Source organism: Acomys russatus, chromosome 10 (genome assembly GCF_903995435.1).
Source record: "Acomys russatus chromosome 10, mAcoRus1.1, whole genome shotgun sequence".
Taxonomy (NCBI): domain Eukaryota; kingdom Metazoa; phylum Chordata; class Mammalia; order Rodentia; family Muridae; genus Acomys; species Acomys russatus.
In genome coordinates, this window is record NC_067146.1 from 65,402,918 (window position 1) to 65,427,371 (window position 24,454).

At 38.2% G+C, this 24,454-nt stretch overlaps 1 protein-coding gene across 1 annotated transcript; it reads right to left on the reverse strand.

Annotated features, from left to right (window-relative positions):
* Positions 1-17,263: 17,263 nt before the first annotated feature.
* Positions 17,264-18,199, reverse strand: LOC127194708 (vomeronasal type-1 receptor 48-like). The gene has a single exon (XM_051152270.1). It carries the CDS (start codon positions 18,197-18,199, stop codon positions 17,264-17,266), a length of 936 nt encoding a protein of 311 aa, XP_051008227.1.
* Between the last annotated feature and the right edge of the window lie 6,255 nt (positions 18,200-24,454).

A 24,454-nucleotide genomic window follows, 5' to 3' on the forward strand; every position in this document is an offset into this window, starting at 1 on the left:
TGTTGAAGATTAAATCACAAATTGATTCTGACAAATTAACAATTGGAGACTTCAAAACCACACTCATACTAATGGGGAGGTCAAGAAGACAGAGACTAGACAGAGAAATAATGAAATTAACATACATTATGAATCAAATAAATTGAACGTATATCTACAAAATATTTCATCCAAACATAAAAGAATACAACTTCTTCTCAGCCCTTCCAGGAACCTTCTACAAAACTGACTATATACTCAGTCACAAAACAAGCAGACACATGGTTGAAATAATAACTTGTATCATATCAGACTACCATGGATTACAGCTGAAACTCAACAACAACAGAAATGACAGAAATCCTACAAACTCATGGCAATTGAACAACTCTCTGCTCAATGACCACTGGGTCAAGAAAGAAATAAAGAAATTAAAGGCTTTATAGATTCAATGAAAATGAAAATCTGGCATCCCCAGACTTATTGTACACAATGAAAGCAGTGCTAAGAGGAAAGGTCATAGCACTAAGTGTCTTTGTAGAGAAATTGGAGAGATCACATACTACCAACTTTACAGCATACTTGAAAGATCACAAATGAAAAGAAGCAAACAAAATGAAGAGAAGTACATGGCAGGGAATGATAAAATTCAGTGTTGAAATTAGAAACAAAGAGAACAATACAGAGAATTAATGAAACGAAAAGCTGGCTCTTTGAGGAAATCAACAAGATAGCCCTTAATGAAACTAACTAAATATCAGAGAGACAATATCCAAATTAACAAAATCATAAATTACACAGGGGATATTATGACAGACACTGAGGAAATCCAAGAAATCATTAGGTCTTATTTTGAAAATGTATACTCCACAAAAATTGAAAAAAAAATCTAAATGAAATAGACAATTTTCTTGATAGATTGCATATACCAAAGTTAAACTAAGATCCACTTAATGAGTTAAATAGTACTATAACACCTAAGGAAATAGAAGCACTCATTAAAAGTCTCCCCAAAAATTCCCAGAATTCTAACAGGCTTTCAAAGGAGAGCTGATACCAATATTCCTCAAAATATTTTACAGAATAGACACAGAAGAATCATTGCCAAACTCAATCCATGAAGCTATAGTCACCTTGATACCTAAAACACAAAAAGATTCAACAAGAAAGAAAATTTCAGACCAATATCCCTTATGAACATTGATGCAAAACTACTCAATAAAATATTCACAAACTGAATCCAAGAACACATCAAAAACACTATCCACCATAATCAAAGAGGCTTCATCCCAGCCACATAAGTATGGAAATCCATCACTGTAATCCACCATATAAACAAAATGAAATAAAAAAACACACATGATCATCTCCTTAGATGCTGAAGAAAATATTTGACAAAATCTAACACCTCCTCTTTTCAACATAGTACTGGAAGTCCTAGGTAGTGCAATAAGACAACTATAGGATATCACAATGGTACCAATTGGAAAGGAATATGTCAAAGTATTGTAATTCACAGATGATATGATAGGATACATTAAGTGATTCCAAAATTTCTACCAGAGAACTTCTACAACTGAAAAACACCTTCCTCAAATTAACTCAAAAAACCGAGTAGCACTCCTTTATACAAATGATAAGTAAGCTGAGAAAGAAATTAGGGACATAACACCCTTCACTATAGCCACAAATAATATAAATTTCTAAAATAATACAAAAACTCTGATCAAGCAAGTGAAAGACCTGTATGACAAGAAATTCAAGCATGTGAAGTGAGAAATTGAAGAAAATATCAGAAAATGAAAAGGTCTCCCACACTCATGGAATGGTAGAATTAAAATAATATAAATGGCCATCTTACCAAAAGCAATCTACAAATTCATGTTATTCCCATCAAAATTGTAACACAATGCTTTGTAAACCATGAAAGAGCACTTTTCAAAGTCATATAAGAAAAAAAGACTAGCAAAATCATTCCTGTACAATAAAAGAACTTTTGGAAGTATCACAATAACTTACTTTAAAATAATAAATGGTCTTTGCATTAACACAAATATGTTGATGGATGAAATCACATGAAAGACCCACAGATAAATTCATATGCCTGCAAACACTTGAATTTTCACAAGGAACCAAGGCCTCACAGCCTGGACGGAACAGGCAGAATTCTAGCCAATCCCCACAAGCTACTAGGGGTTCCAGCACTCTAGACCTGACTGAGTCTAAGACACCAGAGAGCCTAGGGCCCTACAGCAAGATTTTCAAACCCAGCCATAGGCAGAATAACACAATTAATCTCCACTAACTCAAATTGATTCTTTGGCTACAGACATCAGCACCAGCCTCTGCTGACCCAGTGGGGAGCACATGATGTGGAGTGAAGTCCCCAGGAGCTGAAACCAACTCACCTTCCTGATCCAGGGAAGGACACCAGAAACTACCTCCCAATGTCAGAGACATCAAGATGACTAGAAGTCAGTGTAAAAGCATAAACAACGGGCTGAAGAGATGGCTCAGTGGCTAAGAGCACTGTCTGCTCTTCCAGAGGTCGTGAGTTCAATTCTCAGCAACCACATGGTGGCTCACAGCCATCTGTAATGCGATCTGGTGCCCTCTTCTAGTGTACTCATATACATAAAATAAACAAATCTTTTTAAAAAATATAAACAACACAAACCAAAACAATTCAGCATCTCCAGATCCCAATTATCCCAAAGAAATCAACTCTGAGAACTCAAACACACTTGAAACAAGAAAATTACCTCAAATTCATAGTAATAAGGATAACAATGGAGGAAACAAATAAAAACCATAAAGAAATGCAGGAATATGCAGCCAAACAGATTGAAAACATTAAAAAGGCCTATAGAGAGGCATTGGAAGAAATTCAGGAAAAGACAATCAGATGGTGGAAATCAATAAAACAGTTAAATATCTGAAGGCCCATAGAAAGACACTGGAGGACATTCAGGAAAATTCAAATGACCAGATGAAAAAAAAATCAATAAAATAGTTCAATATCTGAAGATGAAAATGGAAACGATGATAAAAAGACAGAAGAAAGTGGGGAACAAAAGAACTTAGAGAAATAATCAATTAATGCAGGCCTAAGCTTCTCTAACAGAATTCAAAAGATGGAGGAAAGAATCTCAGGAGTAGAAGATACTATGGTTGAACTTGAAACAACCGTCAAAGAAAATGCTAAATCTGGAAAATTCCTGATCCAAGCATCCAAGAAATCAAGGACACCATGAAAAGATAAAATCTGAGGATAACAGGAATTGAGGAAAAAGAAGACACCCAGCTCCAAGGCCCAGAAAATATTTTCAACAAAATCATAGAAGAAAATTTCCCTAATTTAAAGAAGGAGATGCATATAAACATACAAGAGGCTTACAGAACACCAAATAGAATAGAAACTAAGGCACCAGCCAAGGACAATGCAGGCGGTAAGCTTTAAAACCCCTACCCAGATCTAGCCAATGGACAGAACATTCTCCACAGTTGAGTGGAGAGTGGGATATGACTTTCACACAAACTCTGGTGCCTCATATTTGACCATGTCCCCTGGAGGGGAAGACCTGGTGGCACTCAGAAGAAGGATAGCAGGTTACCAAGAAGAGATTTGATACTCTATGAGCATATACAGGGGGAGGAAAATCCCCCTCAGGAACAGTCATAGGGGAGGGGAATAATGGGAAAATGGGAGGGAGGGAAGAATGGGAGGATACAAGGGATGGGATAACCATTGAGACGTAACAAGAATAAATAAATAATTAATTTTTAAAAAACAGAACAGAAAAGAAAATGTTCCCAACACATAATAATCAAATCACAAAATAAACAGAATAAAGGAAAAATAATACAAACAGCAAGGAAAAAGGGCCAAATAACATATAATGACAAACCTATCAGAATTACACCTGATTTCTCATCAGATACCACCAAAGCCAGAAGGACCTGGACAGAGGTCCTGCAAACCCTAAGTGACCACAGATGCCAGGCAAGACTACTCTATCCAATGAAACTTTCAATAACCATTGGTGGAGAAAACAAGATATTCCATGATAAAAACAAATTAAAACAGTACCTATACCTAACCTCAAATACAGCCTTACAGAAGTTACTAAAAGGAAAACTCCAACCCAAAGTGACAAAATACAACCAAAATTAGATGAGAAATAGATAACTACACTGTCACAAAAACATAACCACACAATCATTCTAATTCAAACAACATCAAAATCAAGGGACTTAATAGTCACTGGTCATTAATATGAGACCAATGTCAATGGTCTCAATTCTCTAATAAAAAGACACAGACTAACTGAATGGATGCATAAACAAGACCCAACATTCTTCTGCTTTCAAGAAACATGTCTCCGCCATAAGATTAGATATTATCTCATGGTAAAATGCTGGAAAATGTATTCCAAGCAAACAGACACAGGAAGCAAGCTGGTGTAGCCATTTTAATATCTAGTAAAAGAGACTTCCAACCAAAATTAATCAAGAGATGAGGAAAGACACTTCACATCATAGGTAAAGTCAGCCAAGATGACATCACAACTCTGAACATCTACACTCTCATTACAAGGTCACCCAAATTTGTAAAAGAAATATTAACAAAGCTTACATCACACATTGACCCCCAGACATTGATAGTGGAAGACTTCAAAACCCCAGTTTCACCAAAGGATAAGTCAATGAAACAGACTAAATCAAGAAATGATGGCATTAACCAATGTCATGAATCAAATGGATCTAACAGAAGTCTACAGAACTTTTCACCCAAACACAAAGAATTATACCTTCTTCTCATCAACTCATGGAACCTCCTCCAAAATTGATCATATACTCGGTCACAAAGCAAGCCTAAACAGATTCAAAGAGATTGAAACACATTGTACTCAAAAGATCACCATGGTCTAAAGCTGGACTTTAACAACAATAGAAATATCAGAAAGCATACACACACTTGGAAACTAAACAACTCTCTACTTAATGACACCTGTGTCAGGGAAGAAATAAAGTAAGAAATTAAGGACTTCCTGAAATTCAATTAAAATGAAGGAACAACATATACAAATTTATGGGGCACATTGAAAGTGGTGCTAAGAGGAAAATTCATAGCACTAACTGGCTTCATAAAGAAACTGGAAATATCTAATATAGGCAACTTAATGACGCATCTGGAAGCTCTAGAAAAAAAGAAGCAGAAACACCCAAGAGGAATAGATGTCTGTGGGTATAGGTATCAACATGACTGTGGCCTTGTAGAATGAATTTGGTAATGTTCAATCCATTTCTAATCTTTTGGGCTATCTTGAAGTATATCTCTATTAGCTCTTCTTTGAAAGTCTGGTATAATTCTGCACTGAAATCATCTGGCCCTGGGCTCTTTTTGGTTGGGAGACTATTAATATCAGCTTCCATATCTTTTTTTTTTAATATTTTTATTAATTTATTCATATTACATCTCAATTGTTAGCCCATCCCTTGTGTCCTCTCATTCCTCCCTCCCTCCCTCCCACTTTCACCCTACTCCTCTCCACTATGTCTGTGACTTAGGGGGACCTCCTCCCCCTATATATGCTCATAGGGTATAAGTCTCTTCTTGATAACATGCTATCCTTCCTCTGAGTGCCACCAGGCCTCCCCATCAAGGGGACATAGTCAAAAATGGGGCACCAGAGTTCACATGAAAATCAGACCCCACTCTCCACTCAACTGTGGAGAATGTCCTGTTCATTGGCTAGATCTGGGTAGGGGTTCGACATTTACTGCCTATATTGTCTTTGGCTAGTGCCATAGTTTTACCAGAACCCCTGGACCCAGATCTATGTGTCACAATGTTCTTCTTATAGGTTTCTAGGATTCTCTGGATCCTTCTATTTCCCCCATTCTCCCATGCTTCTCTCATCTAAAGTCCCAATAGGATGTCCTCCCCTCTAACGCACTTTTCTGGTACATGAAGACTTTCATGGGACATGCTCCTTGGGCTAACGTCTTGATATAAGTGGGTATATATAATTTGACTCTTTTTGCTTCTAGGTGAACTCACTCATTATAATTTCTACTTTAATCCATTTCTCCACAAATTTCAGGAATTCCTTGTTTTTAATAGCTGAGTAGTATTCCATAGTGTAAATATACCACAATTTCTTTATCCATTCTTCTACTGAGGGACACTTAGGCTGTTTCTGTGTTCTGGCTATTATGAATGAGGCAGCTATGAACATGGTTGAGCATATGTCCTTGTTGTGTGGGGGAGCATTTTCTAGGTATATTCCAAGGAGTGGAACAGCTGGGTCTCGAAGAAGGCTTATACTCATTTTTCTGAGAAAGCACCAGATAGATTTCCAAAGTGGTTGTACTAGTTTCTGTTCCCACCAGCAATGAAAGAGTGTTCGTTTTTCTCCACATCCTTGCCAGCATGTGGTGTCACTTGAATTTTTTTATCTTAGTCATGCTGATGGGTATAAGATAGAATCTCAGTGTCGTTTTGATTTGCATTTCCCTGATGACTAAGGAGGTTGAGCATTTCTTTAAGTGTTTCTCCGCCATTTGATATTTCTTTGTTGAGAATTCCGTTTAGTTCTGAGCCCCATTTCTCAATTGGATTATTTGGTTTTGTGGTGTTTAATTTCTTGAGTTCTTTATATATTTTGGATATTAGACCTTTGTCAGATGTAGGGTTGGTGAAGATCTTTTCCCAGTCTGTAGGCTGTCACTTTGTTCCATTGACAGTGTCTCCTGCCTTACAGAAGCTTCTCAGCCTCATGAGGTCCCATTTATTAATTGTTGATCTTAAGGCCTGGGCTGTTGGTTTTCTGTAGTGGTTGTGATCTGACCCTTTGGGGGTCGAGTTTTCCTTCTAGTAACTTCTGTAAAGCTGGATTTGTGAATAGATACTGTTTGAATTTGTTGTTGTCATGGAATATCTTGTTTTCTCCGTCAATGGTTATTGATAATTTCGCTGAGTACAGTAGTCTGGCCCAACATCTGTGGTCTCTTAGGGTTTGCAGGACCTCTCTCCAGGCCCTTCTGGCTTTCATGGTCTCTGCTGAGAAGTCAGGTGTAATTATGATAGGTTTGCCATCGTATGTTACTTGGCCTTTTTCTCTTGCCACTTTTAATATTTTTTCCTTGTTCTGTATATTTTGTGGTTGTATTATTATGTGGTGTAATATTTTCTTTTATAGTCTATTCTATTTGGTGTTCCGTAGGCCTCTTGTATGCTCATATCCATCTCCTTCTTCAGATTGGGGAAATTTTCTTCTATGATTTTGTTGAAAATATTTCCTGGGATGTGGAGTCTGGTGTCCTCTCTTTCCTCGATGCCCTTTATTCTCAGGTTTCATCTTTTCATGGTGTCCTTGATTTCTTTGATATTCTGTGTCAGGAACTTTTCAGATTTAGCATTTTCTTTGATGCTTGTTTCAAGTTCTACGAATGTGTCTTCAAGTCCCTGTATTCATTCCTCCATATCTTGCATTCTGTTAGATAAGGTCACCCCTGTGATGCTTGCTTTCTTTTCTGATGCCTCTCGATCAAGTTTTTCTTCTGTGTATTCCTTTAACATAGCTTCCATTTTTATCTTCGGATCTTGAACTGTTTTAATGATTTTCTTCATCTGGTTGTTTGTATTTTTCTGAAATTCTTCCAGTGCCTCTTTATGTTTTCAATCCTCTTATTTGCATCCTCCTGCTGTTGTTTACATATTTTATTCATTTCTTCCATTATCATCTTCCTTACTAAGGACTTGAGGTCATTTTCCTGTATTTCTATTACTTTTGGGTTTTCTGGGTTGCTTTCATTGGGATTGCTGGGACTCTGGAGATGCCAAACTGTTTTGGTTTTTGTTTGCATTCTTTCATTGTTCTGTTGTCATTTTGGTGTCTCTGATGTTGGGAGGTAGTTTCTGGTGTCCTTCACTGGTTGAGAGTAGATAGTTGGTGAATAATTAGAGGATGGGTGCCCTTTCCTGTGGGGATCAAGGAGTATTTCCCTGGAATAGGCAGGTGATCAGGTTTCCACTCCTGAAGATTTTTCTCTACACCTTAGGCTCCAGACTGAGTCAGCAGAAGTAGGTTTCTGTCTGGACCCTTTCACCTTACTGCTATAATTCAGATTAGCTCTTTGGGGACCTAGACCAAGGTCAGCACACAAGCACTGTGGTTGGGTAGGTTGGTCCCAGCTGCTTGTCCTTCCTGCTGCCTTGTAGCCAAGACCACAGCTGGCTCAGATCTTCTTGGCTATAGCTGTCTTTTAGCTCTGTTCTAAACACTGCAGAAGCTTCCAGCCTCTACCGAGAGCATGGGAGATCCTGCCGGGTCTTTGGGATCTGATCCAATTAGGTTCTTTCTGTTGGAGAGTGCAGGAACAGTAGCAGTGGCCCAGAGACAGGACTGTTTCAGACTGCAGCCAGTTCCAAGCTGCCTGAACTTTCTGTGACCCTGTAGCCAGAACTATTCACAGATCCCGCGATCTGTAGTCACCTTTAGGTCAGCGGTTAGACAACGCAGGAGTGGCCAACCTCTTCCAATAGCTTTGGCGATCCTACTGGGTCTATGGGAGCTGATCCAGTTAGGTTCTGTCTGTTGGAGAGTACAGGGTCAGTAGCAGCAGCCCAGAGACAGGACTGTTTTAGAGCACAGCCAGCTCCAAGCTGCCTGCACTTTCCGGATACTCACAGATCCTCGGAGCTGTAGTCACCTTTAGGTCAGAGATTGGACACCGCAGGGGTGGCCAACATCTCCCAATAGCATGGGCAATCCTGCCAAGCCTGTGGGAGCTGATCCAGTTAGGTACTCTCTATTGGAGAGTGCAGGGTCAATAGTGACGGCCCTGAGACAGGACTGTTTCAGACCACTGGCAGGTTCCAAGGTGCCTGCACTTTCTGTAACCCTGTAGCCAGGACTGCTAACAGAACCTCGGCGCTGTATTCACCTTTCGGTCAGTGATTAGACACCACAGGGGTGGCCAACTTCTCCCAATAGCGTGGGAGATCCTGCTGGGCTTATAGGAATAGTCCAAGCTGGTTTCTAACTGCCCTTTTACAGGCTCAGTCCATTGCGACCGGCTCTAGATTGGGCCCATGATGGCCCTGTGTGCTGCATGCCCACTCTAGCTGATTTTGGTGGGCCCTGCTGCCTGTGTTGCCACTCAGCCTGTGGGACCTCCACAGTTTGGGGTGGCATGGATTGAAGGATCCAAGGGCAATTTCACCCTATTCGTTGAGACTCCTCAGGCCAGGAGATCCAGAGTACCACCTCCCCACACAGCAAGTTTGTGCTTTATAGGCTGGCTGCAGCCCACATGTAGGTTCCGTTCGAGCATCTGGGGAGTGGGTTCAGGATCTCCAGGCTGTTGCTTGTCCTGTGGCCAGGCCCATCAGTGGTCTGTGGAGTTTGGGACCCCACTCACCTACAGTTCTCAAGTTCCAGCAGTCTCTGGCTCCATTCAAGTCCCTGGTCTCTGCACAGTAGATCAGATATGGCGCATGCTGGTTGACACCATCTTGGAGTCCCCAGCTTCTTTTCTGTAGGAGAAATAGGACTATTTAATTTGCTTTTGGTCGCAATTCAACTTTGTCAAGTGTAAAAGATCAAGAAAATTGTACATTTCCCTTATATTTTCAAATTTGGTGGTAGACACGCCTTTGAAAAGGATCTTATGATTCTTTGTATTTCTTCAGTGTCTGTTGTTATGTCTCCCTTTTCATTTCTGATTTTGTTGATTTGGATAGTGTCTTTCTGCCTTTTAGTTAGGTTGTTAATGGATTAATCTATCTTGTTAATTTTCTCAAAAACCCAGCTCCTCGGTTAATTGATTCTTTGAATTGTTCTCTTTGTTTCTAATTTGTTGATTTCAGCCTTGAGTTTTGTTAATTTCAGACATCTATGCCTCCTGGGTGTTTCTGCTTCTTTTTTTTTTCTAGGGATTCCAGAAGTGTCATTAAGTTGCTATTAGATATTTCCAGTTCCTTTATGAAGCCACTTAGTGCTATAAATTTTTCTCTTAGCACCACTTTCAATGTGTCCCACAGATTTGTGTATGTTGATCTTTCATTTTCATTGAATTTCAAGAAGTCCTTAATTTCTTTCTTTATCTCTCCCCTGACCCAGGTGTCATTAAGTAGAGAGTTCTTAAGTTTCCAAGTGTGTGTAGGCTTTTTGATATTTCTATTGTTGTTAAAGTCCAGCTTTAAACCATGGTGATCTTATATGGTACAAGGTATTATTTCCATCTCTTTGAATCTGTTGTGGCTTGCTCTGTGACCTACTATATGATCAATTTTGGAGGAGATTCCATGAGTTGCTGAGAAGAAGGTATAATCCTTTGTGTTTGGGTGAAAAGTTATTTAGATATCTGTTAGATCCATTTAACTCATGACGTTGGTTAGTTCTCAGTTCAGTTTCTGTTTTGTTGATCTATCCTTTGGTGAAAGTGGGGTGTTGAATCTACCACTGTTAATGTGCGGGAATCGATGTGTAGTTTATGCTTTGTTAATAGTTCTTTTACAAATGTTGGTGCCATTGTATTGGGAGCATAGATGTTTAGAATTGTGATGTCTTCTTGGTTGACTTTATCTTTGATGAGTATAAAGTGATTAATTTTGTTTGGAAGTCTATTTTATATGATATTAAAATGGCTGCACTAGTTTGCTCCTTGTTTCCGTTTGCATGGAATACCTTTTTCTAGACTTTTACCCTGAGGCAATGTCTATCTTTGTGGCTGAGATGGGTTTCTTGGATGCAGAAGAATGTTGGGTCTTGTTTGTGCATTCATTCAGTTACCCTGCCTTTTTATTGGAGAATTGAGACCATTTATGTTGAGGGATATTAAAGACCACTTACTATTAAGTCCCTTGTTTTTTTATGTTGGTTGCAGTAGAGTGTGTCCTTATGTTTTTATGACAGTGTAATGATCTATTTCTTATGACATTTTGGTTGTAGCTTGTCACTTTGGTTTGGAGGGTGCCTTCTAGCAACTTCTGTAAGGCCAGATTTGTGGATAGGTACTGTTTGAAATTGTTTTTTATCACGGAATATCTTGTTTTCTCCGTCAATGGTTATTGATAGTTTCACTGGGTATAGTAGTCTTGCATGGCATCTGTGGTCTCTTAGGGTTTTCAGGACCTCTGTCCAGGCCCTTCTGGCTTTTATGGTCTCTGCTGAGAAGTCAGGTGTAATTCTGATAAGTTTGCGGTTGTATGTTGCTTGTTCTTTTTCTCTACCCACTTTTAATATTTTTTGCTTTCTTCTGTATATTTGTGTTTTATTATTATGTGATGGGAAGATTTTCTTTTCTGGTCTATTCTATTTGGTGTTCAGTAGGCCTCTTGTATGTTTTTATGCATCTCCTTCTTTAAATTGTGGAATTTTTCTTCTATGATTTTGTTGAAGATATTTTCTGGGCCCTGGAGTCAGGCATCTTCTCTTTCCTCAATACCTATTATCCTCAGGTTTCGCCTGTTTATGGTGTCCTTGATTTCTTGGATGTTTTGTGTCAGGCATTTTTCAGATTTATTATTTTCTTTTGATGGTTTCTTTGAGTTCTACAATTGTAATGGCTAGTTCTGAGATTTGTTCCACCATTTCTTGGATTCTGATAAAGAAGTTCACCTCCGTGTAGCTTGTTTTCTTTGCTAAGTTCCCTCATTCCCAAATTCCTTCTCTCTTTGCTTTTATCATTGTTTCCATTTTAATCTCAGATCTTGAAGTGTTTTATTGATTTTCTTCATCTGTTTATTTGTATTTTCCTGAATTTTTTCCAGTGCCTTTCTTTAGGCCTCTATTATGTCTTCAACCTGTTTGGTTGCATCTTCCTTTTTTGTTGTTCTTTATTGTTGTGGTTGTGGTTGTGGTTCATAGATTTTATTCATTTCTTCTATTTTCATTAATAAGGATTTGAGGTCATTTTCTTGTATTTCCATTGTCTTTCAGTTCTCGAGGTTGCTTTCTTTAGGATAGCTGGGATCTGGAGATGCTGAATTGTTTTTGGTTTTGGTGTTTGCACTCTTATGCTGTCCTTTAATCATCTTGCTATCTCTAATGTTGGGAAGTAACTCCTGGTGTCCTTCACTGATTGTTGAGAGTGGATAGCTCGTGAGTCATTATATATCATGTGTCCTTGCCTGTGAGGATCAGGGAGTTCTTCCCTGGATCAGGCAGGTGACCTGGTTTCCACTCCAGGAAACTTTTCTGTACACCTCATGCTCCCTACTGCATCAGCACAGGTAGACTTCTAACTGATCCCATTCAGGCTACTGAGGAAATTCAGACCAGCTGTGCTGGGGCCACTGTTTAATTTTCTGTCCCAACCCCTCAGGGAAGTCCAGCCTCACCCAGGTGCATGGAAAACACTTCCAGACCATGTAAACTGGCAAGGCCTGGCTTTATCTGCCCAATTGTGCAGACCCAGACTGCTGTAGCCTGCAGTCAGATTCCTACCTGGACAAGTCTAGATAGCGCATCTTTGGCAGTTCAGTCCCTCTGAGTTGTGGCTGCTGTTCAGACTTCTGCCCAGGGCTTTCCGGCCTTGCCCAAGAGCATGAGAGATCCTGCCAGGCTGTGGGGAATGGACAGTCTGGGTTTTATCTACCCAATTGTGCAGGCCTGGATCACTTTGGCAGATAGATAGGTTCCCACATGGACCTTGTTCAGAGAGCAGGACTGTTGCAGTCCATTCCCAGTGACTTCAGGCAGCTGTTCACACCCCTGTCCAGACAACTCAGGGCTGTCCAGCGTCTCCTAAGAACATGGGACTCCCTGCCTGGATGTGAGGACTGGACAGGCTGGATTCTATCTGCCCAATTTGGCAGGCTCTGTCCTCTGTGGCCAGAAGCCTGGTTCCTGTCTGGTCCAATTCAGACCACACACACTGTGACTAGGCAAGATGTTCACAGATGCCTGTGCTTCCCCTTGGACCCCAGGGCCCTCAAGACTGGCATGGGGAAAGGGGGGAGGGGTTGGATCCAAGGACAGATTACCTGTTTCCCTGATACTTCCCCAGGCCATGAGATGCAGTGTTCTACTGTCCCACACACTGAGTTTGGGCTATAGAGGCCGGCTACAGAGTCTGGGAAGTGGGTTCCGGTCTTGAGTGGGCTGTTGGTTGACCCCAGGCCAGACCAGGTGGTGTTCTGCATTGTGAGACACAACTCACATAGTGTTCTCCAGTAATTGAAGTCTGTGGCTCCTGTCTCATCCCTGGTCTCCACACTGTAGATCAGTACAGTGTATGATAGGCACTGCCATCTTGGAAAACTGCCTCCCTATATTCACTTATAATTATACACTAGACCAACAGAGATGCCCCTGAAAGACTTTACTTCAACAGAGATTGGGATGGATACTGGGAATTCCTATTAGGACTCTAGGTGAGAGAGCTAAGTAAGAATGAGGAAATAGAAGAATCCAGAAGGTCTTAGAAATCTACAAGAAGACCATTTAGGCTGGCAGAGCTGGACCCAGGCAGGTCAGCTCAAACTACTGTAGCAACAAAAGACAATACATACAGTACACTTGGAACTCCTATCCAGATCTGGCCAATGGAAAGCACATTCTCCACAATTGTGTGGAGAGCAGGGACTGACTTGGACATGAACTCTCGTGCCACCTATTTGACCACTTTCTCTTGGTGTAGAGACTTGGTGACACTCAGAGAAAGAGTAAGCAGGCTATAAGGAAGAGACCTGACAGGCTGTGATCTTATAGTGGGGTATAAGGTCCCCTTCTGTCACAGACCTAGGGAAAGGGAATAGAATGAAAGAAAGTGGGAGAGGGAATGTGAAGATACAATTGAGAGGATGACAAGAAGTAATATGAATAAATTACTGATGTAAATAGAAAAAGAAAAAAGTAAGAAATATGATATATGAATCCATAAAAGTTTACATATATATATTTAATTCTAAATATTTATCATTATTTATCATACAAAAGTTTACATATATATATTTAATTTCTAAATATTTATCATTATTTATCATACAAAAATTATCTTCATTTTCATTAAAATAAAAACCTTAAACCCAAAAAGAAGAAAGACAAACACAAAACAAAACATCTGGTTGTCTGTAGGAAGGTCTATAAGGCATTTTCTCATTAGTGACTGATGAGGCAGTGTCCAACTCATTCTGCATAGTGCCATCCCTGGCCTGGAGGTCTGGAATTCTAAAACAAAGCAGCCTGAGAGTGCTATATTGAGCACACACAGAAACAGGACCCTTCCATGGCCTCTGCATTAGTGCCTGTCTCCAAGTTCCAGCACTGCTTGAGTATCTGTCTTGACCTCTTCCAAAGATGAACCACAATATGGATGTGTGAGCCATATAAATCCTTTCCTTCCCAATTATCTTTTAGTCTTGATGTTCATAAGAATAGTAACCCTAACTAAATCAAAGTAGTACCAGGAGTTTGCTGAAGTATTTGACAAATGGTAGCCTACTGAGGAGATTGAGATACCTGAAATTACTTTGTTTAGTGTTGATTAAAGGCTTTTAAGGCTTAAGGTAATCGAAATATTTTAGTGGATTCACTGTTAAAATCCAACTTTCCTAGTGGTAGAGAAATGGCTTAGTTGTTAAAAGCCTTTGCTCTCTGGCAGAGGACCCAAGTGGAGTGGCTAGGACAGACATTGGGCAGTTTGAAGCAAGAGTTGTGCTGATAACCCTTTTCCCATTGTTCTCAAAAAGAACACCCAGGTTTTTCTAGAATGACTATGATTTTTCCAGGCCTGGTGCATACTGGTTATGAATTGACAATGATTCTGGGAGACCACAAAGGTATCATGACTTTTCAGTTAAAGCCAGGTCTGATAGATGTCAGGTTATTGACAGAATTGTGGATAAGATCTGACTCAGAGTTTGGCCCAAAATTCAAACTGTAGTTATTTCCACAGTACCATGATGTTTAATCCATGTAACCACAGAGATTAGGTATTGAATAAAAAAGATGTGGAAAGATGATGTCCCTAGAAGAAAAAATAGGATAGTTATGGATAAATAAGGGGGCTAAAATAGGAGTAAATGTGAAGGGGGAAGGATATAAAGAAAGTGAATGCAGAGAGGGACAGCTAAGAATAAGAAGCATTTAAGAGATCAAATGGAAATAAAATATAATAGAGCTACTAAAATATATATTAATGTATTAAAATATGTAATATATTAAATCTATATATTCCTAAATGATTCCTGGTACTTGAAGGTAACAGGTATACTACATAAGAAAAAAATTAAACACCAAGCCAACTAGAAACACTTTGGTCTGTAATGGTGAATTGCTAGCAAGTTTGTTTGTGTAATACTGGGACAAAGCTAGAGGAAATAACAAAAAAATAACTTATATGATCTGAATCATATATTCTATGAGATGGAAAACATACCCAACACTTCTCGAGTGATTAAGAACCTGAGACTAGATAGGCCAGGGATCAAGGGGAAAACAAGTTCTGAAGATCTGCTAAAGTAAGGTAGCAATAAAATAACTCCTAATGACATTCTACTGGACTCACAGATATGAGTCTTGCTCAGTCATCATCAGAGAAGCTTCCTTCAGAAGCATGTAGGAACAGACACAGAGACTCACAGATAGAAAATATGAACAAGTTAAGAGAGCTTGAAAAACTTATCCCTACTTGAGATGTTTCCACCAAATTCATTCTCTGGTCCTTAGGGAATTCTGTGGAGGAGATGGTAAGAAGACTATTAGATCCAGACTGGACAGAGTCCACCAAGGAAACAAGGCCTTCTAAACACAGCAGAACAGACACACATCTGAACTCAGACACTGGAAAACTATGCACAGGGCCTGCACAGGTCTGCACCTGTTGGAGTCCTACAGAATAAAAAGTGGACACATAGGCTGGGCGTGGTGGCGCACGCCTTTAATCCCAGCACTCGGGAGGCAGTGGCAGGTGGATCGCTGTGAGTTCGAGGCCAGCCTGGTCTACAAAGCGAGTCCAAGGCAGCCAAGGCTAACACAGAGAGAGATCCTGTCTTGAAAAACAAAAAAAAAAGTGGATACATGCCCATCCAACTTAGAAGCCACTCCATTTGATGTCCAGTTGCAATTCAAACATTGGTTTTCTCCAAGGAAATTCATTTTGGGAAGTATATTACTCTTACTGGTAGACCTCATGCCCAGAAGAAGATGCCCAACAAAAAATGAACTCAATGCAATTCTTACAGGTCTTTGGCATCTATACTATGACTGCTTTGTCATTCTTTGGGATGCCTGTGTTGAACTTGGATGTTAATTGTGCTTTTTCCTCACTCTTTTACTTCTATTTGCTTTGTACTATTCTGATTTGCTTGTTTTGCTTTATCTTATTGTGGTTTAATTTATTATTACTTAGCGGCCTGTTTGTTTCCTAAGGAGAGACAGAAAAGGTGTGGATCAGGTTGGGAAAGGAGATGAGGGTATACTGGGAGGACTAAGAGAAGGGAAAACTCTATTCAGAATATATTATATGAAAACTATTTTCTCAATAAAACACATAATTTTTAAATGGTGGGGTATTGTGGGGAACACTTGACACAAACACACAAACATACAAAAAACACATTCATATAAAACACATTGTACATCATGTATGTGTATACAAACAATTTTTATTTATCAATAATATTTCACTAAATGTACATTAAATGCAATAGACAGGCATATGAAATTTTCATATATGACTTGAGTCAGTGTAAAAAATGAAAAATTTAAATTCACATTGTGTATATGATCCAGAAAAACTTTAATTAGTAAACAGAACTAAAGATACAATTTACACTACTTTTGATGACTAAGAGTAGATTAAAATGTTTTCAAAAGAAAGGCTTTAAAAGTCACTATTAGCAGGGAGCATCTTTTGAATTATCTTAGAATCAAAAACACTTTCATCATATTAAGTAAAATACAGAGAGTAGAAAAATTAAAGTGGAAACAGCAACTTACAATGTACAATGAATAAGAACTTTATAGTACTTGGCAGCAAAATGAAATGGATATATTTATTGCCCCAAATTTTAGTTTGCTTTGCTGTTTGAACAATTGAAATTCAGGAAGAAGCTGTAATTTAGAAAATCAAGCAATAACTGTGGCTACACCAGCCTGTCACTGAAACCCATCTGATACTCCAGCTTCAGGGGGTCCCATGACTTCCTCAGACCTATGTGAGGAACCAGGAATGCACACATGAAAACATTCAAGAACCAGGAATGCACACATGGATACATGCTAGCACAACACTTGTACATATAAATAAAAATAAAAGAATTGTTTTTTCAAAGAAGACAAAAAAACCATCTTTTTTTAAAAATCTGGTGCCTCTTTGACCACAGGATTTTCAGTACATTGATTATTCTGTTATCAGAACTGATTTGTACCAAAGGAGTAATTGTGGGATAAATATTCATAACAAATTTCTGAACAGTCAGGATGACTGGGTTGTACATCCATAACAGGAATGACATGCATGAGATGATGAAATCCACCCAGTAAATGGCCACAAAGAAAACTACCAGCATCAAGATGGTCTGGGTGGCCCTTTTCTCAGGGGATGTTCTCAGTTGGCTGATGCTATGAAGATGCTTGCATTGCCTCTGATGTCTGAACAAGACAATCACCATGTATGTGCTTGTTGTCAGCATGACTCCTACAAGAAACACATCTCTGGAGGTTGTCACTGTTAAAAGAAATCCTCTGATGATGTAGTTTATGGGGAAGAGTGAACACGATTTAAAGACTTTCATCTGGTTGGTCTCACTCACATTAGTAAAACCACCAACATAGAAGATCAGGTTACTACTGAAGGACAAATTAAAAGACCAAATATATAAGGAAGCTTTAATAATGTGTTGTTTCAGTTTATGTTTATATTTTGCCAACAAAGCAGTACTGGGACTGATAGTGACAGCCTGGAACACACTCAGGAGGCAGGTGATGCAGATGGAGAGGCCTCTCATCACCCTGTATATGTAAAAAGTTGCCTTACATTTGAAGTCATTCTTAACATTCAGTGACTCAAATATGTCTGCAAGCCAAATTTCCCCTGCAGTGAGGAACATCATTATGTGAATGAAGGTCAGTTGACAGAAGATCAGGTCCATGGGCTTATATCTGTGATCTAAGATTATGCAGGTATAGAAAATAATAAGAAACATATTGGCTAAGACTCCAAGCCCACCTTGGAAATAAAGGATATTCTCTAATAAAGACATAACTGAGTGGCTTCCTCTTCAGATAATAGTGTAGGGATATTTCTTATATCTGAAAAAATAAAATATACATCATATTTTCAATTAACTGGACAGTATGTATATATCACTATTCTATTTTTCCTAATTCATTTTTAATAATTTATTTAATTTTATTTTGTGCATTGGTATAATGATATCAAATCTGATGGGACTGGAGTAACAGATAGTTGTGAGCTGTTATGTGAGTGCTGGGAATCTAACCCTGGTCATTGGGAAGAGCAAACAATGCTCTTAACCACTGAGCCATCACTTCAGCCTATGCCCACTAATTCTTGATTAACCTGTCTGGAACATTTGGTGTTCAAGACTGTACATCACAGACTACATTTCCATAAACACTCCATGTATCTCCGGTGCATACAGCATATTGTAGATAATAAATGCATTCAAAGTCAAATCTGTACACCTTTCACACTTTGTTTCCCTATATTGCACCTGAGTCTCATGTCTTAGATATCCAACCCTGTTTATTTAGATTATCTCGTTGTATACTTAACACCTAAAACAGTAGTGATGAGCACAGAATGTTAATAACATTTATATAACTGAACAAACTATGTAAGTCCTGTAGAGTAAATCACAGAAAAAAAACAAAAACATCAGGTGGGTCAGTCTCATATTCTACTGTTTACTATGCTCTATATTGCAACTATCCATGATTTCACTTCATAATTTTAATGCAATCACTGTTATAATTAGTTATAGTCTCACTGCTTTATTCATCTGTTTATGTTTCTTTTTCCATGAAATCTGACATCCTCAGAGTCTAGAATGGAAGACATAGAAACAATTGGTGACCATTACTTTACTTTCCACAATCTATTAATAGGTTATAACCATTATGGTTATAAGGGGTCCTAGATGGATGCCCATTCAGTTCCTGTTCATATATCATGTAAACCCACTGTGAACTCTAATTTAAGATTAAAGAACTAAAACTAACTCCTAGCTTCAAGACAAACATTATTTTTTTCCTTTTTGTGGATAAGGGAAGTAAGTCATTAACAGTATTATTCCTTATCTGTTTTAGCCATCCATATTTTACCTATCTTTCTCCTTCTGTATTTACCTCCCTCACACTTACCTAAGAACCCACCCATTTTCCATTTTCCCTATCTGGTCAATTGTATCCCACTACTCACCTCTAACTTCCACTCGCCATCTTCTGTATTTACCTCCCTCCTCCCCGCCTAAGGAGCCTGTCATCCCCATTTCCCTGATCAGATACTTGCATGCTGCCATTCTGCTCCCTATTGTTCCCACCACCTCCCCTATCCTGGCAATGGTCCCATTTTTGCTTTCTTGGTTTCTGTAATCACTACAGGCCACATAACCACATCTGAAGATAGGGATCTCAGAGCCTCCCACAAGAGAGGACATGTGACATTAAGACAAGGACTATTTTCCACATATTTTGAAATACATGAACTTGCTGAAGATGAAGATATACTGGTGCTCTTTTGGAATTTTCTTTTAAGAAAGATTCCTTCCCGTGCATTGGAAAACAATGTCCCTAGTGTTAACATACATCACCAGCACCCAGATACTTTTACAGTTTCACTCAGTAGTCTTACTTTGGTGCCTATGTAGACTATCTTGCACAGGTAACAGGATCATTTTATTAAGTTTATTTAATTCAGTACTTTAAAATCAGCTTTATGATAGAGAAATAGGAAATAGGAAATGACTAAAGTGACACAGAGAAAAAGGGGGTTTGATTGTACTTTCAAGTTTGCTTATATATTTCACAAATATAGATGCACACATTCATGTATGAACAGTGAAGAAGTTAGTGGAAGAGATTATCCTGTAACATCCCCATGAATATGACATGATAAATCATACATTTTATCATATATGTAATATAAAAATAAAGAAATATTAAATAAAGAAATAAAAACTCCCTGATTAAAAGATTAGTAGATTTGTTCAATTTTAAATTTGCAAATGCACACACCATATATGTATAAAATTTTTCATTAATTATACATCGACAACTTATTAATACAGCACACATAATATTATTAACATAAAACGATGATAGCATAAGGTAAAAAAGATTGTAACATAAAAATTTTCACCCAAAGGTAAGTTCTTCAAACTTTCTACCTCACGTCCATTGCTCTGTAAATGTTTATCACACACAAAAACTGACACACCTTGTGATTCAGGAAGTGGCATCATGCTCTTGATCTCACTGAAACTGAGACTGGACGATAAAAGGTCATAGCTACAAAGGCTTCAGAGTTGTTAACATATGCATGCACTGAGAGAAGCCATTTTTTTATTTTAGTGCTGAGGACATTCACATTACAATAAATTATAATTTTACTTGTAAGTACTAAAACCAAAGTGTATCCATAAATATTCAGAACAGTGGAGATGCCATCACTATTAAATTGGCCCAGAGCAAAGTCTAAGCAGTGTGCAGTTGGCTGTCTGAAGAGACCTGCAACACAAGAGACCAAGAGCTGCTTTGTCCATAGCTCTATGTTCTCCCAAGAAAAATCACTTTACCTCTTTATTATCACAGTTTGGATTCTAGAACAGTCTTGCTTTATAAACTTATGGACATCTTTGCCTTCTGCATTGTGGAGATTCAGTAATCTAGGAAACATACAAAATACTAGATGAAAGTATCATTTTCATTTTAAGATTTACCATATTTAGTGAGTAATTACCTGAAAGATGTATGACTGCTCAGAGAACATAAGTCAGTATGGTGTGGCCTCAACTACTATCCACAGAGTGTAACAAGAGTAAGTCTTCAGGAACTCAGGAGGTGAAGACCTTAGCCTCCCAAGCTAGTGGTCTGGATCCCTTTTTGAAAGAGATGACGACAGCCGGAATAAATATTGATCACTTATTGATAAGGAATTAATTCACAGCTATTTCCTATACACTTAAGTAGTTCAAATGCATTGATCGTTCTGTGGAAATCGAGGTTAGTGGGGGTGTAACTAGAAGCACAGAGACACTGACTAGAATATTGCAATCTCACACTTACTAACCAGCTCCCCTGAGATGAAGCAGCAGCAGAAGTGTCACAGTGAGACTGTAGGGAAGAAATCACACCCAGAATTTGGTCACAAGTTCCATGAAAATGGTCATTGGCAGTGTGTGTGTGTGTGTGTGTGTGTGTGTGTGTGTGTGTGTGTGTATGCGCGCGTGCGCGCGCGCGTGCATGCACACCTGTGCATGAGAGAGAGAGACAGAGACAGAGACAGGGAGGGAACAGGAGAGAGAGATTATTGAACCACTGAGACTAAGAAGAGAGTAATAGTAGTAGCATAATGTATGCCAGATGTGCTAACAAGAACACCTGTATATCATTTGAATAAAAAACTAGGCATTATATTAAATGCATTTGTGAAATAAAATGAACTATACAGAAAGTAGAAAACGGGTCCTCTGTTTTGCAGTTGATGAAATGAGATCCAGGGTCCATGCATAGTGTTTCAGTGCAGATATTTAATGTAAATTACAAAAACAAACTAAATTTTATATAATGCTTACAACAATAAACTTCTATGATTTGGTTGTTATGGTATTTATACTCTGTGGCAAAAAACTTAATGGCTTTAACCGGCATCACTGTGTCTTTTTAAAACAACAATTTCTTTTTTTTTTTTTTCCATGTTTTTTTTATTATTAATTTATTCTTGTTACATCTCAATGTTTATCCCATCCCTTGTATCCTCCCATTCCTCCCCCCCCCCCCATTTTCCCATTATTCCCCTCCCCTATGACTGTTCCTGAGGGGGATTACGTCCCCCTATATATTCTCATAGGGTATCAAGTCTCTTCTTGGCTACTTGCTGTCCTTCCTCTGAGTGCTACCAGGTCTCCCCCTCCAGGGGACATGGTCAAATATGAGGCACCAGAACACGTGAGAAAGTCGTATCACACTCTCCACTCAACTGTGGAGAATATTCTGACCATTGGCTAGATCTGGGAAGGGGTTTAAAGTTTACCTCCTGTATTGTCCTTGGCTGGTGCCTTAGTTTGAGCGGGACCCCTGGGCCCAAATCTGCCTATCATATTTCACAAATTTTGCATTATCTGTTTTCCAGTTTAATTTTATTATATTTGTGTCTGGCATGTATGAGTCCTCCCTGCTCTCTCCTTCTCCCTCTTGGATTTGTGATATTAACCACCTAAACTTAAATTTATTTTCTATTTCTTTGTGAATGCATATTTTAACAAAAAATGTGTTTTGTAACTATTATAGAAGACGTAGGATATTTTGACAGTAAATAATTGCATACTATTTGAGAATTGAAAATATTTCTCTCTGCAAATAAAATGGTTACTCAATATTGTATCAGTAACAATGATACAAGCTTCAATTTAGAAAATTTGAAATATTAAAACTGGATTTATTTTCATTTAAACATCCAAATACATACTGAAAATTGTCCAATTTACATTTTTGTAAGAAAATTTAACATGGACTTAATAAAGTAAGGTAACATTTCCAGACACTTTTGAAATATCCAGAAAAGATCTACTTAGTTAGAAATCATTGCAATAAACAAATCTGTCTAAATTTTTACAAAAACTCACTGTATAATGTATAAAATGTCTCATGCTTTACTAGACCATGAGTAGAAACTTCTCTAAGAATTCCTAAGTATATACAGACTTATCAGAATTGGAAATAACTGATAAACACTAAATTAGTTAATATTTGTTATATTTTCCTATCTTGTTTCACTTAATTAAATGCATACAACAAGTTAGCCAAAGAAAATTAGTAGAATATGAACATTAAACAATTCGTATATATCTTAATTTGTAAGTGGACTACTTCAAACCAATAAATGTCTGAGTTTTTTTTTCTTTTTTTTCTTTTTTTTTTTTTCCCCCTCTAATGTATTTCAAGTATTTTGTTACAGGGATAGAAGATTAACACAGTTGGCAATACCTACATGGAACCATAGTCCTAGAATTACTAGAGTACACAGAAGAATACATACTCAGATATGCTGGTTGAAATATTCCATCTACAGCAACTTTTTACATATATACATACATACATACATACATACATATCAGTATAAAATGATGGTTTCATTATATTTTCATTCAGTATATAGTACCCATTGATAATCTTCATCCTGGTAGCCTGTCCTCTTGCTCTCTACCCAGGCTTCAGCTAGGCCCTCTCCTCTTTGTAACAGCCACCCTTCTACTATAATATACATTATAATGAGAAATCACACTAAGTGAAATCTATGTTCTTTAATAAATCCTTACTCTGATACTTTTATGTATATATGCATCTGTTGTGTCATCATTATACTGTATGACCAAAATAATCATATTCAAAGCACTAAATTTTCTAATAATTTACTACAGAAAACCCTGCTTTATTCTATCACCTACTAACAGCTCTCATTATTAATGAAGAGTAAAAGAAGTGCTCACCAGGTTGGCTCTTCAACAAATATCCATTTAGAGTGAGGCCCTAAAAAGTAGTTATATTATCAGCCCATCTCCCTCTAGACCCACAATGATCATGTCATCTGGAGAAGTCAATTCTGACATGGAGGTTGTTACAAAGTGGCACCATCAAATGGAAAAGTGAACTTCCTGAATTCCAGGAGAACAGTGGAGTAGGAGCAGCTGAGCTCTGGGTTTCCCATGTGTGAGTTATTTTTCCCAAGCATACCTGCCTGTGATGATTAACTGATCCTAATTGTGACAAAACAAACGTAAGAATAATAATATTCATTTAAAAGTAGTATAAAAATATTTCATACTCCCAATGTTACCCTTTCTGCTGCTAAAATATTTGAGATGGCTTCCATACATACTTGACAGTGTCTTTACAAACTTGGATAGAAAATAACAGCTGTTAGTTGGCTAAAATAATGACACCATTACAACCTCCAAACACACTTGTGTGTTTACCACACAGAAGTGAGGTAATGTAACTCTATTATCAGTGAAAATCAGGCTGTGGGGTCAGGGAATGCAACATAGTTGGTAAAGTGCATGCCTAGAAAGTACTGTGTATGTAGGACACCATGAAAGAAGTCAAACTTTCAAATTATAGGCACAGGTGAGGAAATAACATTCCCAAGTCAATAGAAAAGACAGCACTTTCAATAAGATCAGAGAAGAAAACTTTCCCAAACTGAGAAAAGCCATAACCATACAAGTGCTAGAAATACACAGCACAAAAAAAAAAAAATGACACAAGCAGAAACA

Bases quoted from the DNA above. Each gene is read 5' to 3' on its own strand.
- LOC127194708 (XM_051152270.1), bottom strand. From the start codon at position 18,199: ATGTCTTTATTAGAGAATATCCTTTATTTCCAAGGTGGGCTTGGAGTC.